General features: G+C 32.9%; 1 protein-coding gene across 3 annotated transcripts in view; it reads left to right on the top strand.

Annotated features, from left to right (window-relative positions):
- Positions 1-18,209, top strand: part of KCNT2 (potassium sodium-activated channel subfamily T member 2) — a 388,988-nt gene that overhangs the window by 182,623 nt on the left and 188,156 nt on the right. For all 3 annotated transcript variants that reach the window (XM_063114556.1, XM_063114557.1, XM_063114558.1), the window contains exon 13: positions 12,251-12,359. In XM_063114556.1, coding sequence (XP_062970626.1) covers positions 12,251-12,359 — 109 coding nt within the window. The remainder of the gene's footprint in view (positions 1-12,250; positions 12,360-18,209) is intronic.

The raw sequence follows: 18,209 nt of genomic DNA on the forward strand, positions 1-18,209 counted from the left end.
TCACAGAATTTTAAACTTGAAAAGATACCTTGAGATCACTGGTGTACTCAGTTTTTAGTAAACCAAGAAATATCTTTTGGTAAATTCTTGATAGACATCAACGGACTTCAACTGTATGCTATCAAGATAACCTAGGCTTTTTATAAATCACTTCATTATTTATTTGTCATCTGCATACCAATGGGTTTTGTGAGGTTTTAGGATAGTGTGGTCATAGTTTTGTTAGATGGAGAAAATAGATCAGGGGAGATTCAAGAGGATTAAGATCTGGAAATGAATTTGGTGTTGGAGGAGGTTTCCTCCAAAACCTGGAAGAAGACTAAAGTAAGCAAAAGACACAGTTTAAACAATGCAGAGTTCATGACAAATTACTCCAACTCTAGCTGAGCACTAGGAAATAATGCAAGATTTCAGCTTTCAGAGCACAAAATAAGCTTTGGTTCTCTATAAGGAAAGAAAAAAAAGTTAGCTTTTGAACTGACAATAATGTTGACTTGCTCCTCAGTCCCAAATTTTCTGGTAAGATTCTAGAGAATATGTTATATCTGGATATTCAGATAGGCAAGCAGATTTTGTCATTAAGTATCTCTAAGAGGCAGTTCATTTTCAGTTACCAGAATGGGAATTAAAAGCAGGATTACAATCCCTGAGAGATCACTGGAAAGACCAAGGAAATATAAGTAATCTAGAAACTGGAATCCAAAGTAATGCTTCAGCCTCAGATATATGGTAAAATCCTTTCTGCTTAAACTTTAAAGGAGGATAAAATTATACTAACAACCATATGAGTTGTGATGCTGAGACTCAGAATGCTAGATAGACCAAGACTACTTTAATTTTTCTTCACTCGGGTGTAGATTGTTCATGAGGAATGAGTCACTGCTGAGGCTAAATGTGTGGGTGAGAGATGTAGTTTAATTTGACTAAAACTACTTGGCCTGCTTTTCTACTTTCTAATAGTCAGCTATTTGAAAATGCAACATACTTTAGTGGTTTTGTATCTCTTAAAGATTTTGCTTACATGTTTCTTTTGAAATATTTTACTTAAGAGATCTTCTGAATTACTATTGTATTTATATAACATATATCAAATTTGAAGCATACATCTATGAAGATATCAATTACAATCAACTACAATTTTGTCATTCTCTTAATTCAGTCATAAAGTTAAGCCATTAAATTGTAAATGGTAGATATTATAGATTCTCTACATCAGAATTACCTCCCATTTTTGAAATTCTTAGATACATATGTATGTAATTTAATCTTATACTTTTTTTATCAGTCTACCTATTAGACCTTAGTGACATAATTGTGAGCATAATAGGCACTGGCCTTAAAGTGCTTTTGAGTCTAATCTTTATAGAGATTTCTCTAAATAAATTTTTCTCTGGGCAAGTATTATATTTGGCAAGAATTACTTATAAAGCAATATTTTTGAGTGTTTTCAAGAGAGATTTTTTCTTTATTTTCCCATAAGCCTTTTTTACTCTCTATTTTATAAATGTTCATGATTACTTCGTTCGATTGTCTATAAATAAAGGGCAAATAAATGTACATATATTATTTTAAGTTTTATAATTCTTTTTATTAATTATGGCTAAAATTTCTTTTCTTTTCTTATTTTTTATTTTATTTATTTTTTACTGTAACATAGTTGATTGTACATATCTGTGGGCTACAGAGTTGAATATCAATACCAGTGTGCAATCTGTGATGCTCAAATCAGGATAATCAGTATATTCAACATGGGGGTGCAGGTATCCTTTCAACATGATGATTTCCATTCCTTTGGGTATGTACTTAGCAGTTTAACTTTGAAAATTAATGATCTTAATAATAAAGATAAGTTAAGAAGATATGCTCAAAGTATACAAAATAAGTGTATCATTTGCCAAGTGCTGCAGATGTATTTTATAAGTTGAAAATTGTGTTGAAAGTGACTTTGATCAGAACAATGTCTTATTTTCTGGGTCACAGACTTCCTTTGAGAATCTAATCAAAATTACAATCATGGATGGGGTGGTAAATAATTCACGTAAAAAATTTTATCTAAAATGCCTGAGTTCTTCTATGAGTCATTTGGATTTCAGTAAAACAATCCCCACTATAGGTAAAGTGATTCATTTTAAGTCCTTGGAACACCATCAAATAAATTTTGGATACCTCAAGTTATAAAAATTAAGTTTTGTGGAGACAATTTTTGCTGATCTAATTTTTAGGCAAACTGACTTTGGGTGAAATGTTCTGTTTTCACAGAAGCAATAGACACCTAGACGACCTGCTAATGCCTCGTCTTATCTTCCTTTATTATTACAGACTCCATATTTCAAGGTTATCACAATCAGTACTTTTACTTTTTGGTTAGTAATATGCATCTTATTTAAGAATGAATATTATGCATATTAAATAACATACATCTTATTTAAGAATGAATTTTCAGCAAGTAAAGTCAAAAAAATTAGTGTCTTCCTGTTCTTTTAGAAAAGTAACTTAAAAATCTCATTTCTGTGCTAGTTTTATTATCTGTATGGGGAAAATATTTATTTTCTGTTCCTCCTGTGACATTTATGCCATAATATATGCTCTTTTTCTTTTTCTTCACTTAATGATTTACTCACAGGATTATTGATGTTTGTTCTGTCTTGGGGAGGCACAAAATGTGAATAAAAGAAGAGAGATTTATGGGCCTTTAGGATAAGCAATTCATCCCATCTATTCACCCATTATATTGAAATATTTACCAAATGCTTTCTATGTGCCTTATGCTCTTTATATTTTCTTATATAATGCTCACAGTATCACTATGAAGTAAATAATGTTTTTCTTATTCATCCGTGAATTGAAAATGAATGCTAGGTAGAAGGGATAAGCTAGGAAAGCAAAATGTAGACATGGTCTTTGCCTTCAAGAAGCTCACAGTCAAGTGAGGATCAACTTAAAAAATGCTAATCACAGGGTAAATACAGAATTCAGTGGGACTAACTAATGTGGGCATCTATCCTAGTTTACAGGTAGTCAGAAGAAAAGGCTTCCTAGATAAGTGACTCTTTAGTGGGGATGAGAGTCATGAGTATAGGTTAGCAAGGAAAGAATGTTCTGGACGAATGGTTGCATGTCAGAAATGTGGGTGCTCAAGAGCAGAGTATGTGCATTATTGCTGGCGTAAAGAGTACAAAGGCTGGGGAAGTAGTTCAGAGACAGTTTGATAAAGGGTTTTATGAGCCTTGGTAAGAAGTCTGCACTTGATGTTAAAAGTAATGAAACCACTTTAAGATTTTAAACAGCCAAGCAAAACAATTAGATATTAGTTTGAAAGAATAGTACACCTGATAAGAATACAGAATTAGTGAAAAAAATATAAAACATGAGATAGGATAACTGGGGGCTGTTGCCTTTGCTCCAAGCCAGAAATGACAAATGTTTGGACTCAGATTGTGGCACCAGGCTGGAGAGAAGGGACATAATAGAGAAATGCTTAGAAAGCATAATCAACAAGACTTGAGAACTTATAAATGTAGGGTAAGCCAGAAGAGTTGAGCATTTGGCATGTGGTAGGTAGTATCTTCCTCTGGGGAAAGGAAGGATTACCAGCAGGAAGAGTTCAGTTAGGGGTAAGAATGTCAGAGAGCAGCAAAGGGTGTGGTGTCTGACAGGCTTGTCAGGCCAAAGGAGAACATTTTGAATTGTTAATGGTCTGCAGGTCAAATGTCGTAAATGATCAAGTCAAATAAGAAGAGTGATCTCTACACATCAACTTTATAACCACAATCAAAACTTCTACTCGAAGAATCAGATCTATAGTAAATTTTCTCTACCCATTTTATAAGCTCTAGAGTGCAGATTAGAGCTCGGAGTTTGTGACTCTAAAGCTCATGCTTTTCCCACTTACTTTTTTTTTGTTTGTTTTAATTAACTAAACTTTTTTTTTTTTCAGTTTTAGGTTTGTAGAAGAATTGGACAAAAAAATAGAATTTTCATATTTTTTCCTCTACATGTTTTCCATTCTTTGTATTTCACATTAGTGTGTTACATTTATTAAAATTGATGAACAAATATTGATACATTATTTAAAGTCCATACCTTACATTAGAGTTTGCTCTTTGTGTTACACAGTTTTTGACAAATGTATAATGACATGTATCCACCATTATGATATCATACAGAACAGCTTTACTACCCTAAATATCCCCTCTGCTCCACCTCTACGTCTCTTTGTCCTCCCTTCTCCCTGTCTCTCAAGCCCCTGGCAACCACTGAGCTCCTTACTGTCTCTATAGCATTGCCTGCTCCAGGATGTCATGTACTTGGAATCATGCAGTATCCAGCCTTTTCAGATTGGCTTTTTTCACTTAGCAACATTATGCATTTGAGGTTTTGTGTGTCTTTTTGTGGCTTGACAGCTCATTACTTTTCATTGTTGAATATTACATTATGTAGATTTAGCACAGTTTGTTTATCCATTCACCTACTGAAGTACATCTTGGTTACTTCCAAGTGTTTGCAATTTTGGATAAAGTTTCTATAAGCATTTGTGTGCAGGTTTTTGTGTGGACATGCATTTTCAAATCATTTGGGCAAATGCTAAGGAGCCCAATTGCTGGATCATATGATAAGGGTATATTTAGTCTTGTAAGAAACTGCCAAACTGTCTTCCGAAGTGGTTGTACTATTTTGCGTGCCCACTTACTGTGAATGAGATTTCCTATTGCTCCACATCCTCACCAGTGTTTGCTGTTTTCAGTGTTTGAGGTTTTAGCCATTTTAATAGGTGTATAGTGGTATCTCATTGCCTTGATTTAAAGTTGCCTCGTGACGTACATTGTTGAGCATCTCTTTATATGCCTGTTTGTCATATGTATATCTTCTTTGATGATGTGTCTGTTCAGGTCTTTTGCCCATTTTTAAATTGAGGTGTTTATTTTCTTGTTACCATCCACTTTTACCCTATCCGTAACATTAACTTTAAAATACATATCTTCTAAATAGCTCATAGTTGGGTCTTGCTTTTTTTGTCCTCCAGATAATTGTGTTTTAATATATTTAGTCCATAAACATTTACTATCATTATTAATATGGTTATATTAGGTATACCTAAATTGCTTTCTCTTTTTCCTTTCTGAGTTCTGTTTCTCTGTTTCCCCTTTCCTATTCTAGTTGTTTGCCTTCCATAATTTCTTATGAGAGTCCTTGGTCATATGACTTCTTTTCCTTGGGTGCCATCCAGATTTTGTCTTTATTTTTGGTTTTCAACAGTTTGAATACAGTGTGGCTAGGCATGGTTATCTATTTGTTTATGTAGTTTGAATTTTGCTGAGCTCCTAGAACTTAAAATATATGTCTTTCACAAAATTGGGAAGTTTCCAGCCATTATTTTTTTAAGTCATTTTCTGCCCTTTTATTCTCTTTTGTTTTCTTCTTGGGAATCCAATTATACTATGTAAGACCTTTTTACATTGTCCTGTAAGTGCCTGAATTCTGTTTCTTTTTTCTTCTCTTTTCTCTTTGCTTTTGAAATTGAGTAAATTCTATTGGCTCACTGACATATGTCATCTTCATTCTACTTCAGAGCCTATTAAGTGAATATTTTTCATAAACTTCAGTTTTTCTATTTAATTATTTAAATATTTGTATTACTCTGCTAAACTTTTCTCTTTTTATGTACTACAAACACTTTCCATTATTACTTCAGTGTTCAGAGTTATCGTAGCAGCTTCTAGTCCTTGCCTAATAATTCTAACATGTAGACCATATAGTGGCTAACTTCTATTGGTTATTCATTTGTTTGTTTTCCTTGAAAATAGGTCACATTTTCTGGCACCTTATATATTGAGTAATTTTGCATTGTATTTTGGATATTGTCTTATGTTGTGGAGACTTGGATTCTCCTATATTCCTCCAAAGAGTGCTGATGTTCTTTTTTTAGCAGGCAAATAATTTGGTTCAATGCAAAATGCAAACTTGATCACCCTTGACGTTGGCAGTTCTCCAAGTGTCAGTTCAGATTGCGTTTGTTCTCTGTGTGTGCATGGTTCAGATGTGGGCCAAACATCCAAATTTATACACAGAATTTGTGATTTCCCTTCTCTGCCTCTACCTTTTCGTCAGTCTGTAGTGGCACTGGCTGTCCCAGGCTCTATTCCCTAGTTCTTCTGTCACGTTTGCAATGGAGTTTTACCAAGCTATGCCACTGTGGTAACCACAGCTGCCCTTGGGTCAGAGCAGCAGAAAGGGGAAAATGATGACATGCAAGTCGTTCCTTCATATTTTACCTCCCCTCTAAAATCTTTTTAATTTTATTCATTTTCTAGAGCACTTATGTTATTGTTTTATAGAGTTTATATGGAGTTTCTACTTGTTATCTGCAGGAAGGATAATTTGTTAGGAATTTACTCTTCCATATTGGTATATCTCCTAAGCTCCTCTATTCCTTTTTCTTTTTATTATTATTTGTTTAATTGTAAAATAATTGATTGCACATATCTGTGGAGTACAGAGTTGAGTATCAATACGTGTGTGCAATATGTGATGCTCAAATCAGGATAATCTATATATTCAACATTACACAGTGTAATCATTTTTCATATTGCTTCACTAATTCCTCCCTTACCATTCCTCCCCCTGCCCCTTTCCCACCTCTGTTACCCTTGGTTCTCTTCTCTCCTTTTGAAAGTTCAGTGTATTATTGTGATTGTTGTATCTTTCTTTCTTTTTTAAAAAAATGTATTTGTCTATTTTTTATCTCCCACTTATCAGTAAGGACATACGGTATTTCTCTTTCTGCGTTTGGCAATTTTACTTAACATAATTTTCGTACTTAAATTTCTTACTTAACATAAGTCCATCCATGTTGCTGCGAATGGCAGAATTTCATTCTTTTTTATGGCAGAATGTATTCTGTTATTTATATGTACCACATTTTCCTTATCCAGTCTTCTGACAATGGATATTTAAGTTGGTTCCAACTCATGGCTATTGTGAATAGAGCTGCAATAACATGTGGGTGCAGGTACCCCTTTGGCATGATGATTTCAGTTCCTTTGGGAATATACCCAGCAGTGGAATTGCTGGATCAAATGGAAGTTCTATCTGTATTTCTTTGAGGAACTTCTATACTGTTTTTCATAATGGCTACACTAATTTACAACCTCATCAACAGTGTAGGAGGATTCCCCTTTCTCTGCATCCTTGTCAGTGTTTGTTATTCTCCATCTTTTTGGTAATAGCCAGCCTAACTGGGGTGAGATGGTATCTCAATGTGGCTTTGATTTGTATTTCCCTGATGCTGAGTGATGTTGAGCATTTTTTTTATGTGTCTGTTGGCCATTTGTGTTTCTTCCTTTGAGAAATGCTTATTCAGTTCCTTTGCCCACTGTTTATAGATTATTTATTTATTTATTTATTTATTTTTATTGTTAATATGTTTGAGTTCCTTATATATTCTAGATATTAATCTTTTGTCAGATGCACAGATTGCAGATATTTTCTCCTATTCTGTAGGTTATCTTTTCACTCTATTGTTTTTTTTCCTGTGCAGAAGCTTTTTAGTTTGTTATAATCCCATTTGATTATTTTTTTCTTTTGTTGTCCTTTCCCAGTCATGCTTCCTGAAGCATTTCCTCCATCTTTTCATTTAGCAGTTTTATAGTTTCAGGTTTTATGTTTAAGTCTTTAATCCATTTTGAGTTGATTTTGGTACATGGTGAGAGACAGGGGTCTAGTTTCATTCTTCTACATATGGATGTCCAGTTTTCTCAACACCATTTATTGAAGAGGCAGTCTTCTCCTCACTGTAGCTTCTTGATGCCTTTGTCAAAGATCAGTTGATGATGAATTTGTGGGGTGATTTCTGTGTTCTCTATTCTGTTCCATTGGTCCTATTGTATGTTTTTATGCCAATACCATGCTGTTTTGGTTACTATAGCTTTGTAGTATATTTTGAAGTCAGGTAGTGTCATGCCTCTGGGTTTATTTTTTTGTTGTTGTTCATGGTTGCTTTGGCTATTTGGGGTCTTTTGCTGTTCCATATGAATATTAGGATTTTTTTTTTTATTTCTGTGAAGAATGTCATTGGCATTTTGATGGGGATTGCATTGAATCTGTAGGTCACTTTAGCTAGTATGGACATTTTCACAATGTTAAATCCAAGAGCATTTAATGTCTTTATATCTTTTGTGTCCTCTTTAATGTTTTTCAACAGTGAGTTGTAGTTCCAGTTTAGAGATATTTTACCTCCTTGGTTAAATTGATTCCTGTGTTTGTGTGTGTGTGTGTGTGTGTGTGTGTGTGTGTGTGTGTGTGTGTGTGTGTGTGTATTTTTTTTTTTTTTTGGTGACTACTATAAATTGGCTAGCTTTCTTGATATCTTTTTCTGCTAGCTCACTGTTGGAATATAAAATGCCACAGATTTTTTTCTGTTGGGAATTAGTATCCTGCAACTTTACTGAAATCATCTGTCAACTCTGAGAGGATTTTTGTTTGTTTTTGTAGAGTCTTTAGGCTTTTCTATATGTAAGACTATGTCATCTGAAAACAGGGAAAATTTGACTTAGTCTTTTCTAATCTGGATACCCTTTATTTCTTTCTCTTGCCTGATTACTCTGAGTAGTACTTCCAAAACTATGTTAAATAGGAGTAGTGAGAGTGGGCATCCTTGTCTCTTTTGGGATGATATTGGCAGTGGGTTTGTATTATATGGCTTTTATTGTTCTGAGATGCTTTCCTTCTATACCTAATTTATCATGAAGGTATGTTGAATTTTATCAAATGCTTTTTCTACATCTATTGAGATAATTATATGGTTTTTGTACTTGATTTTGTTGATGAGGTATATCTTATTTATTGACTTGCATATGTTGAACCATCCTTGCATCCCTGGGATGAATGCCACTTGATTATATTGTGTGTGTGTGTGTGTGTGTGTGTGTGTATTTTTATGTGTTGCTGTGTTCTATCTGCCAATATTTTATTGAGGATTTTAGCATCTATGTTCATTAAAGGTATCGGCCTATAGTTTTCTTTTTTTGTTGTATCTTTGTCTTGTTTGGGTATCAGGGTGATATTGGCCTCATAGAATGAGTTTAAGAGAATGGCCTCTCTCCCAATATTTTGGAATAGTTTGAAGATAATTGATATTAATTCCTCTTTAAAGGTTTTATAGAATTCAGCAGTAAAACCATCTTTTGAGTTCTATTTGTTTTTTGTTTGTTTTGGTTTGGTTTGGTTTCTATTTCATTTAGTTCTGCTCTGTTCTTAACTATTTCTTTCCACCTACTAATTTTGTGATTGTATTGTTCTTATTTTTGTAGTTCTTTGAGGTGTAGTGTTAGGTTGTTCATTTGAAATCTTTCTATTTTTTGATGCAAATGCTTTTGCGGTGTTCCTCAGGTTTCCGTATGATGTGTCTTTATTTTCATTAATGTCAACAGTTTCTTCCATTTCGTGTTTAATTTCTTCTTGGATCTGTATGTCATTGAGCAACATATTGTTTAATTTCCATGTGTTTATATAGTTTCCAGAGTTTTGCTTATTATTGATTTCTAGTTTTAATCTGTTGTGGTCTGAGAAGATACTTGAAATGATTTCAATTTTTCAAAGTGTGTTGAAGCTGGATTTGTGAGCCAACACGTGGTCTATCCTGGAGAATGTCCCATGCACTGATGAGAAGAATGCATATTCTGTGGTTGTTACATGGAATGTTCTGTAGATGTCTGCCAAGTCAAATTGATCTAAAGTGTGGTTAAAACCCTATGTTTCTCTTTTGTTTTGTTGCCTAGATTATCTATCCACTGTTGAAGAAGAGGTATTCAGATCCCCGACTACTATCGTATTGTAGTTTTTCATTTTCCTTAAATTGAATAGTGTTTGATTTATATATTTATGTGTTCTGATGTTGGGTGCCTGTATGTTTATGATTGTTATGTCTTCTTGCTGGATAGATCCCTTTATCATTATATAATGGACTTCTTTGTCTCTTTTTATAGTTTTTGGCCTAAAGTTATTTTATCTAGTAGAAGAATAGCTACTTCTGCTTGTTTGTGACTTCCATTTGCATTGTATATTTTTTTCCATCCCTTCACTCTTGTAGTAAGATGATACCCTTTGGTAACAACCATAAATGTAAATGGATTAAATTTCCCACTTGAAAGACACAGACTGGCTGATTGGATTAAAAAGTTAGACCCAGTTTTATGCTGTCTACAAGAGACTCACCTCACCTTTTTTTCTCTTTTTAATGTTACATTTGTTGCCTGTGTCAGCAGGCAAATCTCAGTTTAAAATTTTCTTGCTAAGGAATTTATCTTTGTTCTTTTATCTTTTATCCTTAATGATATGTATTCTATTCTTTCTAAGATGGTACACATAATAAGAAAAACAGCTTATGCTGTTTCAACATTAACTAATTGCCAAGCTCTGTTAAAAGCTTTACATGTGCTGTGTATTTCACTATAACCATCTTCTGAAATAAAAAGTATTTATTTACATTTTATGAATGAGGTAATCTAACTTGTCCAAGTTCAGTTAGATATTGAGGAACAAAGCACAGTAAAAACCCTAGAATAGCCCATTATTTTAACACAACACTATACAAAATGAAATAAAATAAAGTAAAAATTGTATTTGGTATCCTTTTACTTAGATAGTGAGTTATTTTGTCTTTTCTTTTTCACTTAAAATTTTATACTTCTAGTGAAAGGGAAATGAAAGCAAGCAATCATTAATTTATCTTTAACCCTGCAGTCTTAGATTTACAATCATGTTACATGAACTAACAGGTGTTCACTAGATGAGTCATAGTGGCATTAGGTTCATCATGTTTTGAATGTTTCTCATTAAGATCCACTTAAGCCATTCTGGTCTACAGTTCATCAATTTTTATGTAACTGGAAGTTATTATCTTAGTTTGGGCTGCTGTGACAAAATATCATAGACTGGGTGGCTTATAAATGAGAGAGACTAATTTCTCACAGTTCTGGAGGCTAGGACATTGAAGATCAAGGAGCCGGCAGATTCTCTGTCTGGTGAGGACCTGCTTCCTGGTTTGTAGATGGTTGTCTTTCAGCTGCATCCTCACATCGCTGAAGTGGTGAAGGGGCTCTCTGGGGTGCTAATCCAGTTCATGAGTGTGTATCCCTAATGACCTAATCACCTGGAAAAGGCCCCATCTCCTATTGTGATCACAATGGCGGTTAAGATTTCACTGTAAAACATTCAGTGGATAGCAGTTACCAGCTATCAACAACTGCTTCTTCTTTCAGCGTTTGGATAAACAATCCCTCATATCCACCTGCATTTTTGATCTTCCTTTTCTTTCTCTAACAGTGTTGTCAAATAGAACTTTTTATGCTGCTAGAATTGTTCTATATCTCTGCTGTTCAAAATGGTAGCCATTAGCAATATATAGCTTTGAACACTTGAAATGTGGCAAGTGAATTGAGAAATTGATTTCTTAATTTTATTTAATTTCAGTTAATTTGAATTTAAGCAAACGTATGTGCCTAGTGGCCACTATATGGACAGTACTATGCTACAGTATCTTTGTGCTTCCTTTAAAAATTTATTAGCTACTTTTGTGGCATATTTCTCTAATTATTTGCCTTGAGTTATTAAATTTACTAAATAATTATTTATGGCATAACTACTATGTGTAAGTTTTCATGTTAAGCATAATTTTGATCTCCTTGCTCAGTCTTAGCATCTTTTTAAAAATATATTTTATTATATCTAGGAGTTATTTATCTCTTCAAATACACACACACACACACACACACACACACACACACACACACACACACACACACAGCCAAAATCCTCTTACCTTTACTGCTATATAAAAAAGTCAAGCAATGTGTTCTCTACTTGTATGGTCACTGTAGTAGTTTCCCTTTACCAATTTTTCTAAATACGTTAATGTTTTAAGTTCATCTTTTTCATGGAAATTTCTATCACAAACTATTAGTCATGCTGTATTTCTGAAGGCTTCTGACCTGCAGGAAATTTTTAGGAAAATTATTTTTCAGTGTGTCTTGCTACTCCCCTCTTAATCCCTGCTAATTTTCTTGGTGCTGCTAATTTGCACTGATTGAATTAGGTATTGTCACCCTCTTTTATAGAAATAATGTCACCTTAGAGTAATTTCTCACAATGCATTATTTATACATTTAATTTTTAACTGTGGATGTGACCATTTAACAAACTACTTGATGGTTCTTACTTTACATCTCATGGCATTTTATTTTTATTATTTCAGGATCACCAAACAATATTGAGAGCATGGGCTGTAAAAGATTTTGCTCCAAATTGCCCTTTATATGTCCAAATATTAAAGCCTGAAAATAAATTCCATATCAAATTTGCTGGTAAGTTTTTATCTTGAATGAGATCCATTGAATTTCCTCAAATTCCCATTGTGATGTAAGAGTTCTATCTCTGAAGTTAGTGGCAACTTAATAGATTCATAATTGTATAGAGCTGAGAAAGATTTCTTTTTTTTATCATTTACTTGTTTGTTATTGTTTGCTATAAGAGGATTTCTTTGATTTGTGACAAAATAATATTTCGAGGTGTCCTTACTTTTTTATATACCTTTGTGATTCTAGCATCTGAGCTTTTGTGATGCCTTAATAAGCCTAAGTAGATTAGCAGTGGTAGATTTGTGCATAATGTAGACAGAGGTTTCAAATGGTACATCTATTGATTTATACTTATCTTACACATAGATAATGCATTGTTATATGTTAAACACATATATGTTTAACATGCAATAGAGTAATATATTAAAATGCATTCAGGTCTGTTTAAATGGCTTTAATTGGGGGGATAGAATTTGAAAAGAGTTCAAGAAAAAGATACATATGAATTATTTTTGGAGGCACTGCTTTTAAAATAACTGATCACATGAGATTATGTTTTGAACTATTAAGAAATTAAACAGCAAAATGATATTTTATTTTTTTCTCCAATGTTTCTGTAGGAGAGAGGAACTAATTTGATTAAGTCAGTAATTTATGTACATGTTTCCCCCCCAAACATAATAACCTTTTTCTTTTTTATATTATATTCCATCTTAATAGTCTAAAGCTTCAAAAGTCATTAAAATATAATTTTAGCAATGTGTCAGCAAAATGTATTTCCTTCAGAAAATGTGTTCACATATCTTAAAATGCTTACCTATTAGCATATGGTATTAAAATAAAAATGTAAACACTAGCACATTTTTAAACAATAAGAAAATATGAAATTGTTGCTATTCAGTTTGCTGTGTCTTATATCATCTAGCCTTTTGACAAACAATGTCATCAATTTATCTTAAATGTGTAGTAAACAATTTAAAATAATGACTCTCATCCTTGACTTCATGTTAGGATATCTTTGGAAGGTTTTTAAAACATTGATCATAGAGATTCAGACTTAAATGTTCCAAGATAGTGCCAGGGCTTCTTCAAGCTTATTTTCTAAACTGAAAGTAAAAATTACCTCTTTTGTAAGAGAGTTTGTAAAATTAAATGGAAAAAGTATATGTAACGTACTTTATCATTATATATGTAACATAAAGTACTTCATAATTATATATGTAATACTTACATTATAAGTAATGTAAGTATTTTATGTAACATAAACTACATGCATACATTACACATATTATAAATTACAATGTATGTATATAATTTATGTAATAATATACCTATGACATATACATACTATATTTGTAACATAGTGTACATTAATACATAAATTACATATGTAACATAAGGTACTCCAAAATTATACTTGTAACAGTACCTATTACTTATATATAATTAGCATTCAATAAATGCCAACTGTTTACCTAAATGACTTTTATAACTAAGCTGTCATTATTATTATTTAGCAAAAGGAATATTTTTGAAAAAACTTTGTTATAACTGCTAATAATTTGCTGTGACAAAATTTCTAGGGTGGCAGTAATGACATGAGCAATAGGCAAAGTCCTAAAAATGTAAATTTAAATTTGAGTGCCACCACTTAAGACTTGGGTAGGCAGTTTAGTATTCTGAGTCCTATTTTTCTCTATTAAAATGCCATAATATGTGATGTCTCTGCTATTGGTTAGGGTTAGCAGTAAGGATTAAATAAATAATATCTGAAATATATTAGATGTTCAATAAATAGGTAATAAACCTGGATCTTAAAACAATAAGCAGTTTGGGAAAACAATTTGTAATTTTCATTGTGTCATAACTAAAATTCAGAACAGATTTCACGTTTTTTCTTCCTTCTTTAGCAAGCCATTTATATTCTCCCCACAGGTAGATGAAACTCGCTGAACTAGTCTACTTCTATAAACCAAAAATTATAGAGACTATTTGCCTTAATTCTTTTTTCAAATTCTAATTCTGCCATTACTTTGATAAACCCATCAGAATGAATGGATTATTTAAAATTCTATCCGAGTAGTTTATCTCAATATTTCTCATTTTGACACCTGTTGAAATTCCTTGTAATAGTGTCAGCATTCTTTTATGGCTGAGTTTACAACATCCCAGAGGAGCTTTTCTTATATAGAGATGAAATCACCTAGTTCCATTAAAGTGCCATCGAAAGAGTTTGGAGAGATATATGAGACTCTGAAACCAACATAGTATATTTTATACCTCAGCATGAGGTTAAAAAGATTGTGGACTTAACCTTTCAAAGGGCAGTATATCAAGCTGTCAGTTTGTGTGGTAGATTGTTGAAAAATAATGGTTGCCAAGGAATCACGGTCCCTGTGTCTGTGTCCTGTTCTGATGCGACTTTGCAGCTTTTGTCCATGAAGAGATGAAATACATTTCCTCACCCTTGAATGTGAGCTTGCCTTGTGGCTTGTTTTGACCAATAGAATGTAACAAATGTTACACTGTACGACTTCAGAAGCTAAGCTTCATAAGGCCATGCAGCTTCTGCTTGCCCTTTGTTGGAGCACTGCCCAGAGACTACATTTGAAGAAACCCAGGTCGGCCTCTCTAAGGATGAAAAGTCACATGGAAAGGGAGCCTCATCCATCCCAGCGCCCACCTGTCTGGCTCCCAACTTACCAGCAAATGCAGGCAATCATGCTCATCCACAGAATATTGAGAAATAAAATGGTGGCTATTGGAAATCAATAAGTTTTGTGTTGTTATTTAGCAATATTGTTTGCCATAAAATAATAATTGCTTTATTTGAAGTAATATTTACTTGACAGTATTTATTTATCGTCTTGTTCTTGTATCCTCATGAGTATTAACTATGCATGATTGCAATTATCATGACATGTGAGACATTTGTATTTCCATCTCTTTAAATAGCCTCTCCAGTTTACCTTAAATTGTGTAAATCATACTGTGATTATAATTTATAATTTTTAATTTATAAGTAAATCTAGTTGGCCACTTAGTTCACTTGTGAGAGTGTGGTGCTGGTAACATAAAGGTCGAGAGTTCAGATCCCTGTGCTGGTCAGCCACCAAAAAAACCAAATAAAGTAAACCTATTTTATTAAAAGATGCGTGGAACAGAGAAATTTCAAAGTTCAGTTTATAAATGTATTCAATATTAGAAAGCAAAAACACTATAGCAACCATTACTTTATGCATATCTATCATTCATGTCTTTTATGGATCACTTTATCCAGAACAAAGTAATTATAGGCATTCATTAAAGTAAGTTATCAAATTATTTCACTTTTATTTGAATGAATTATAGTATTATTATACTATTAATTATAATTAAAATAGCTTCTATACTTTGATCAGATCCAAAGGGGAAAAATCTATATGGATGTGATCTCAGCAATACAAAAAATTTGCTGTTACTCATATAAAGAAAGGAAGGTAAAAAAAATCAGCTTTGAGATAAACAAGAAAAATAAAATACTCAGTAGAATAATAGTCATGATAAGAGATTTCTGAATATAAACTCAATTACTACAAATTACAGTGAGATTCTAGCAACATAAAAATATAATTCTCAGATGATTTGATTATTTTCATCATCACAAATTTTCAAAGAAAAGATACAAATGTTACTCACAGAGGTACAGAGTTTAGTTTCAGCAGTTCGTCCCTTTTATAATAAATTTGTCAAAGTAGTTAAAACTGCAAATTCTGGAATGGAACACTGCTTGGTGAAGTCTTTGTTATTTTGTGTATTTACTGCAAGACCTCAGGTTTCTTCATCTCTCTAAGCTTGAGTTTTTCAATTTGTAAGATGCAGATAATAAGAAACACTACCCTATAGTGTAATGATTTTAAAACTACTCAGAAGAAAACCAACCACTACTAAATAATACCTGTGAAAGTGATTATTAATCATTGAGTGCCTATTTATCATCCTCATAACAAATTTGTATTATATTTGTTTCCAGAAGAAGTAGTCGAGATTCACCCATGATGTTTTACAAACAGCTTATTACAGAGGTTCAAAAAACTCAAAATTCTGAATTACACACATTTTCATAGAGTAGAAAAAGAAAGTTATCTCCCCAACTCATTTTATGTGACTAACATAGCCTTGATAAAAAATTCGAGGATAGTATTAGATATGACATTTAGAGAGTAATTTAACTGGTTAATGTAGTTAACAATTATATAAAATTATTAGGAAAATAAAGTAAGTAATATTTTTTAAAAAGAATATATCATCACCAAGTTGAAGTTATTACACAGGTAGATTATCAAGTTACAGAAAAGAATAACTATATCATCATTTCTCTGGATGCAGGAAAATAATTTGAGAGAGAACTTAACATTTACTAACAATTTAAAAAAGAAAAAAGAAAGAACACCTATTGAAAAGCTAGGAACAAAGAACTCCTTAACCGAAGGAAAATTGCCTTCAAAATAACCTAGAGAAAAAATAATATTTAAAGATCACGTATTGAAAGTCTGTCCTTAAGATTAGGTACAAACATAGGTATCTACTAAAACCACTTTTGTTCATTATTTTTCTGGAAATCCTAAGGATTGAAGTAAAGCTGGAAAAATAAAAGGGAATAGGCATCAGAATGCAGAAAAATAAAATTGCCGTTGTTCACATATCAGATTCTCTACAAAGAAAATTAAAGAGATTTTTTTTTTTTGCCCTGTATGCCTTTTACTTAGAGAATCTCATTCATTTTTATGATTTCCCAAATTAAATCTCTCCTTCAATATCCACTTTGAGTTCTAGGTTTGTCTCCAACTGCATTGTAAATATCTCCTAATAGGTTTCTAATAGCCATCTCAAAATTAAGATATCTAAACATAGTTACTGATTTTCCCTGATCAAAAACCTGTTTCTCACCCATTTTTCCCAGAACTGTCTACTTAGAACTTAAAACATACAAGTCATTCTTTCATCCTCTGCATCCAACCCATCATAATGTTCTCAAAGTCATGCTCCCTGAATATCTCAGACTTATCTCTGCCACAATCCTAGGTCACGCCATGGTCATCTTTCATTTAAGCTATTTCAAAACACATTCCTTCCAGGCTGTCAGTCAGCAGGGAGTATGCCAATCCCTTGCATTGGTCACCTGGATCCATGCCCACCTTCCCCAAGAGCTTAGAGGCCCACTTGACACAGCAGTCCTGCCCACACCAGCCAAGAACAAGCCAGAACCTGCTACCACACTCACCCAGAACTAAATCTATGACATCCAACCTGACTAAAAATATACAACACTGCTCCATGTAAGAGTCTCTCCCATCAAAAACTTCTTCAAAATCTAAAAGAAGTGTCTATACCAACAGATGCCCAGACATCAACACAGAGATACAAGAAGCATGAAAAAACAGAGAAACATGACTCCCCAAAAAGAAGACAATAATTTCCTAGTACCAGATCCCAAATAGGAAACCAGTGAAATGTCTGAAGAGGAATTCCAAATAGCAATCTTAAGAAACTCAACATGATCAAAGAAAAAATAAATAGAAATCACAATGAAGAAAACAAAAACAATCCAGGACATGTATGAGAAATTCAATAAAGAGATAGAAACCCATAAAAAATAAGCAAGCAGAAATCCTGGAACTGAAGAATTTATTCAACATAATAAAAAATACAACTGAGAGCTTCAGCAACAGGCTAGAACAGCAGAAGATAGAATTTCTGAACTAGAAGACAGGTTTTTTGAATTAACCCAATTGGACCATAAAAAGAAGAAAGAATTTTAAAAAATGAAGAAAGCCTACAAGATCTGTCAGAAAACACTAAGCATGCAAACATGCT

This window comes from Cynocephalus volans, chromosome 11, assembly GCF_027409185.1.
Source record: "Cynocephalus volans isolate mCynVol1 chromosome 11, mCynVol1.pri, whole genome shotgun sequence".
In the NCBI taxonomy this organism is placed as follows: domain Eukaryota; kingdom Metazoa; phylum Chordata; class Mammalia; order Dermoptera; family Cynocephalidae; genus Cynocephalus; species Cynocephalus volans.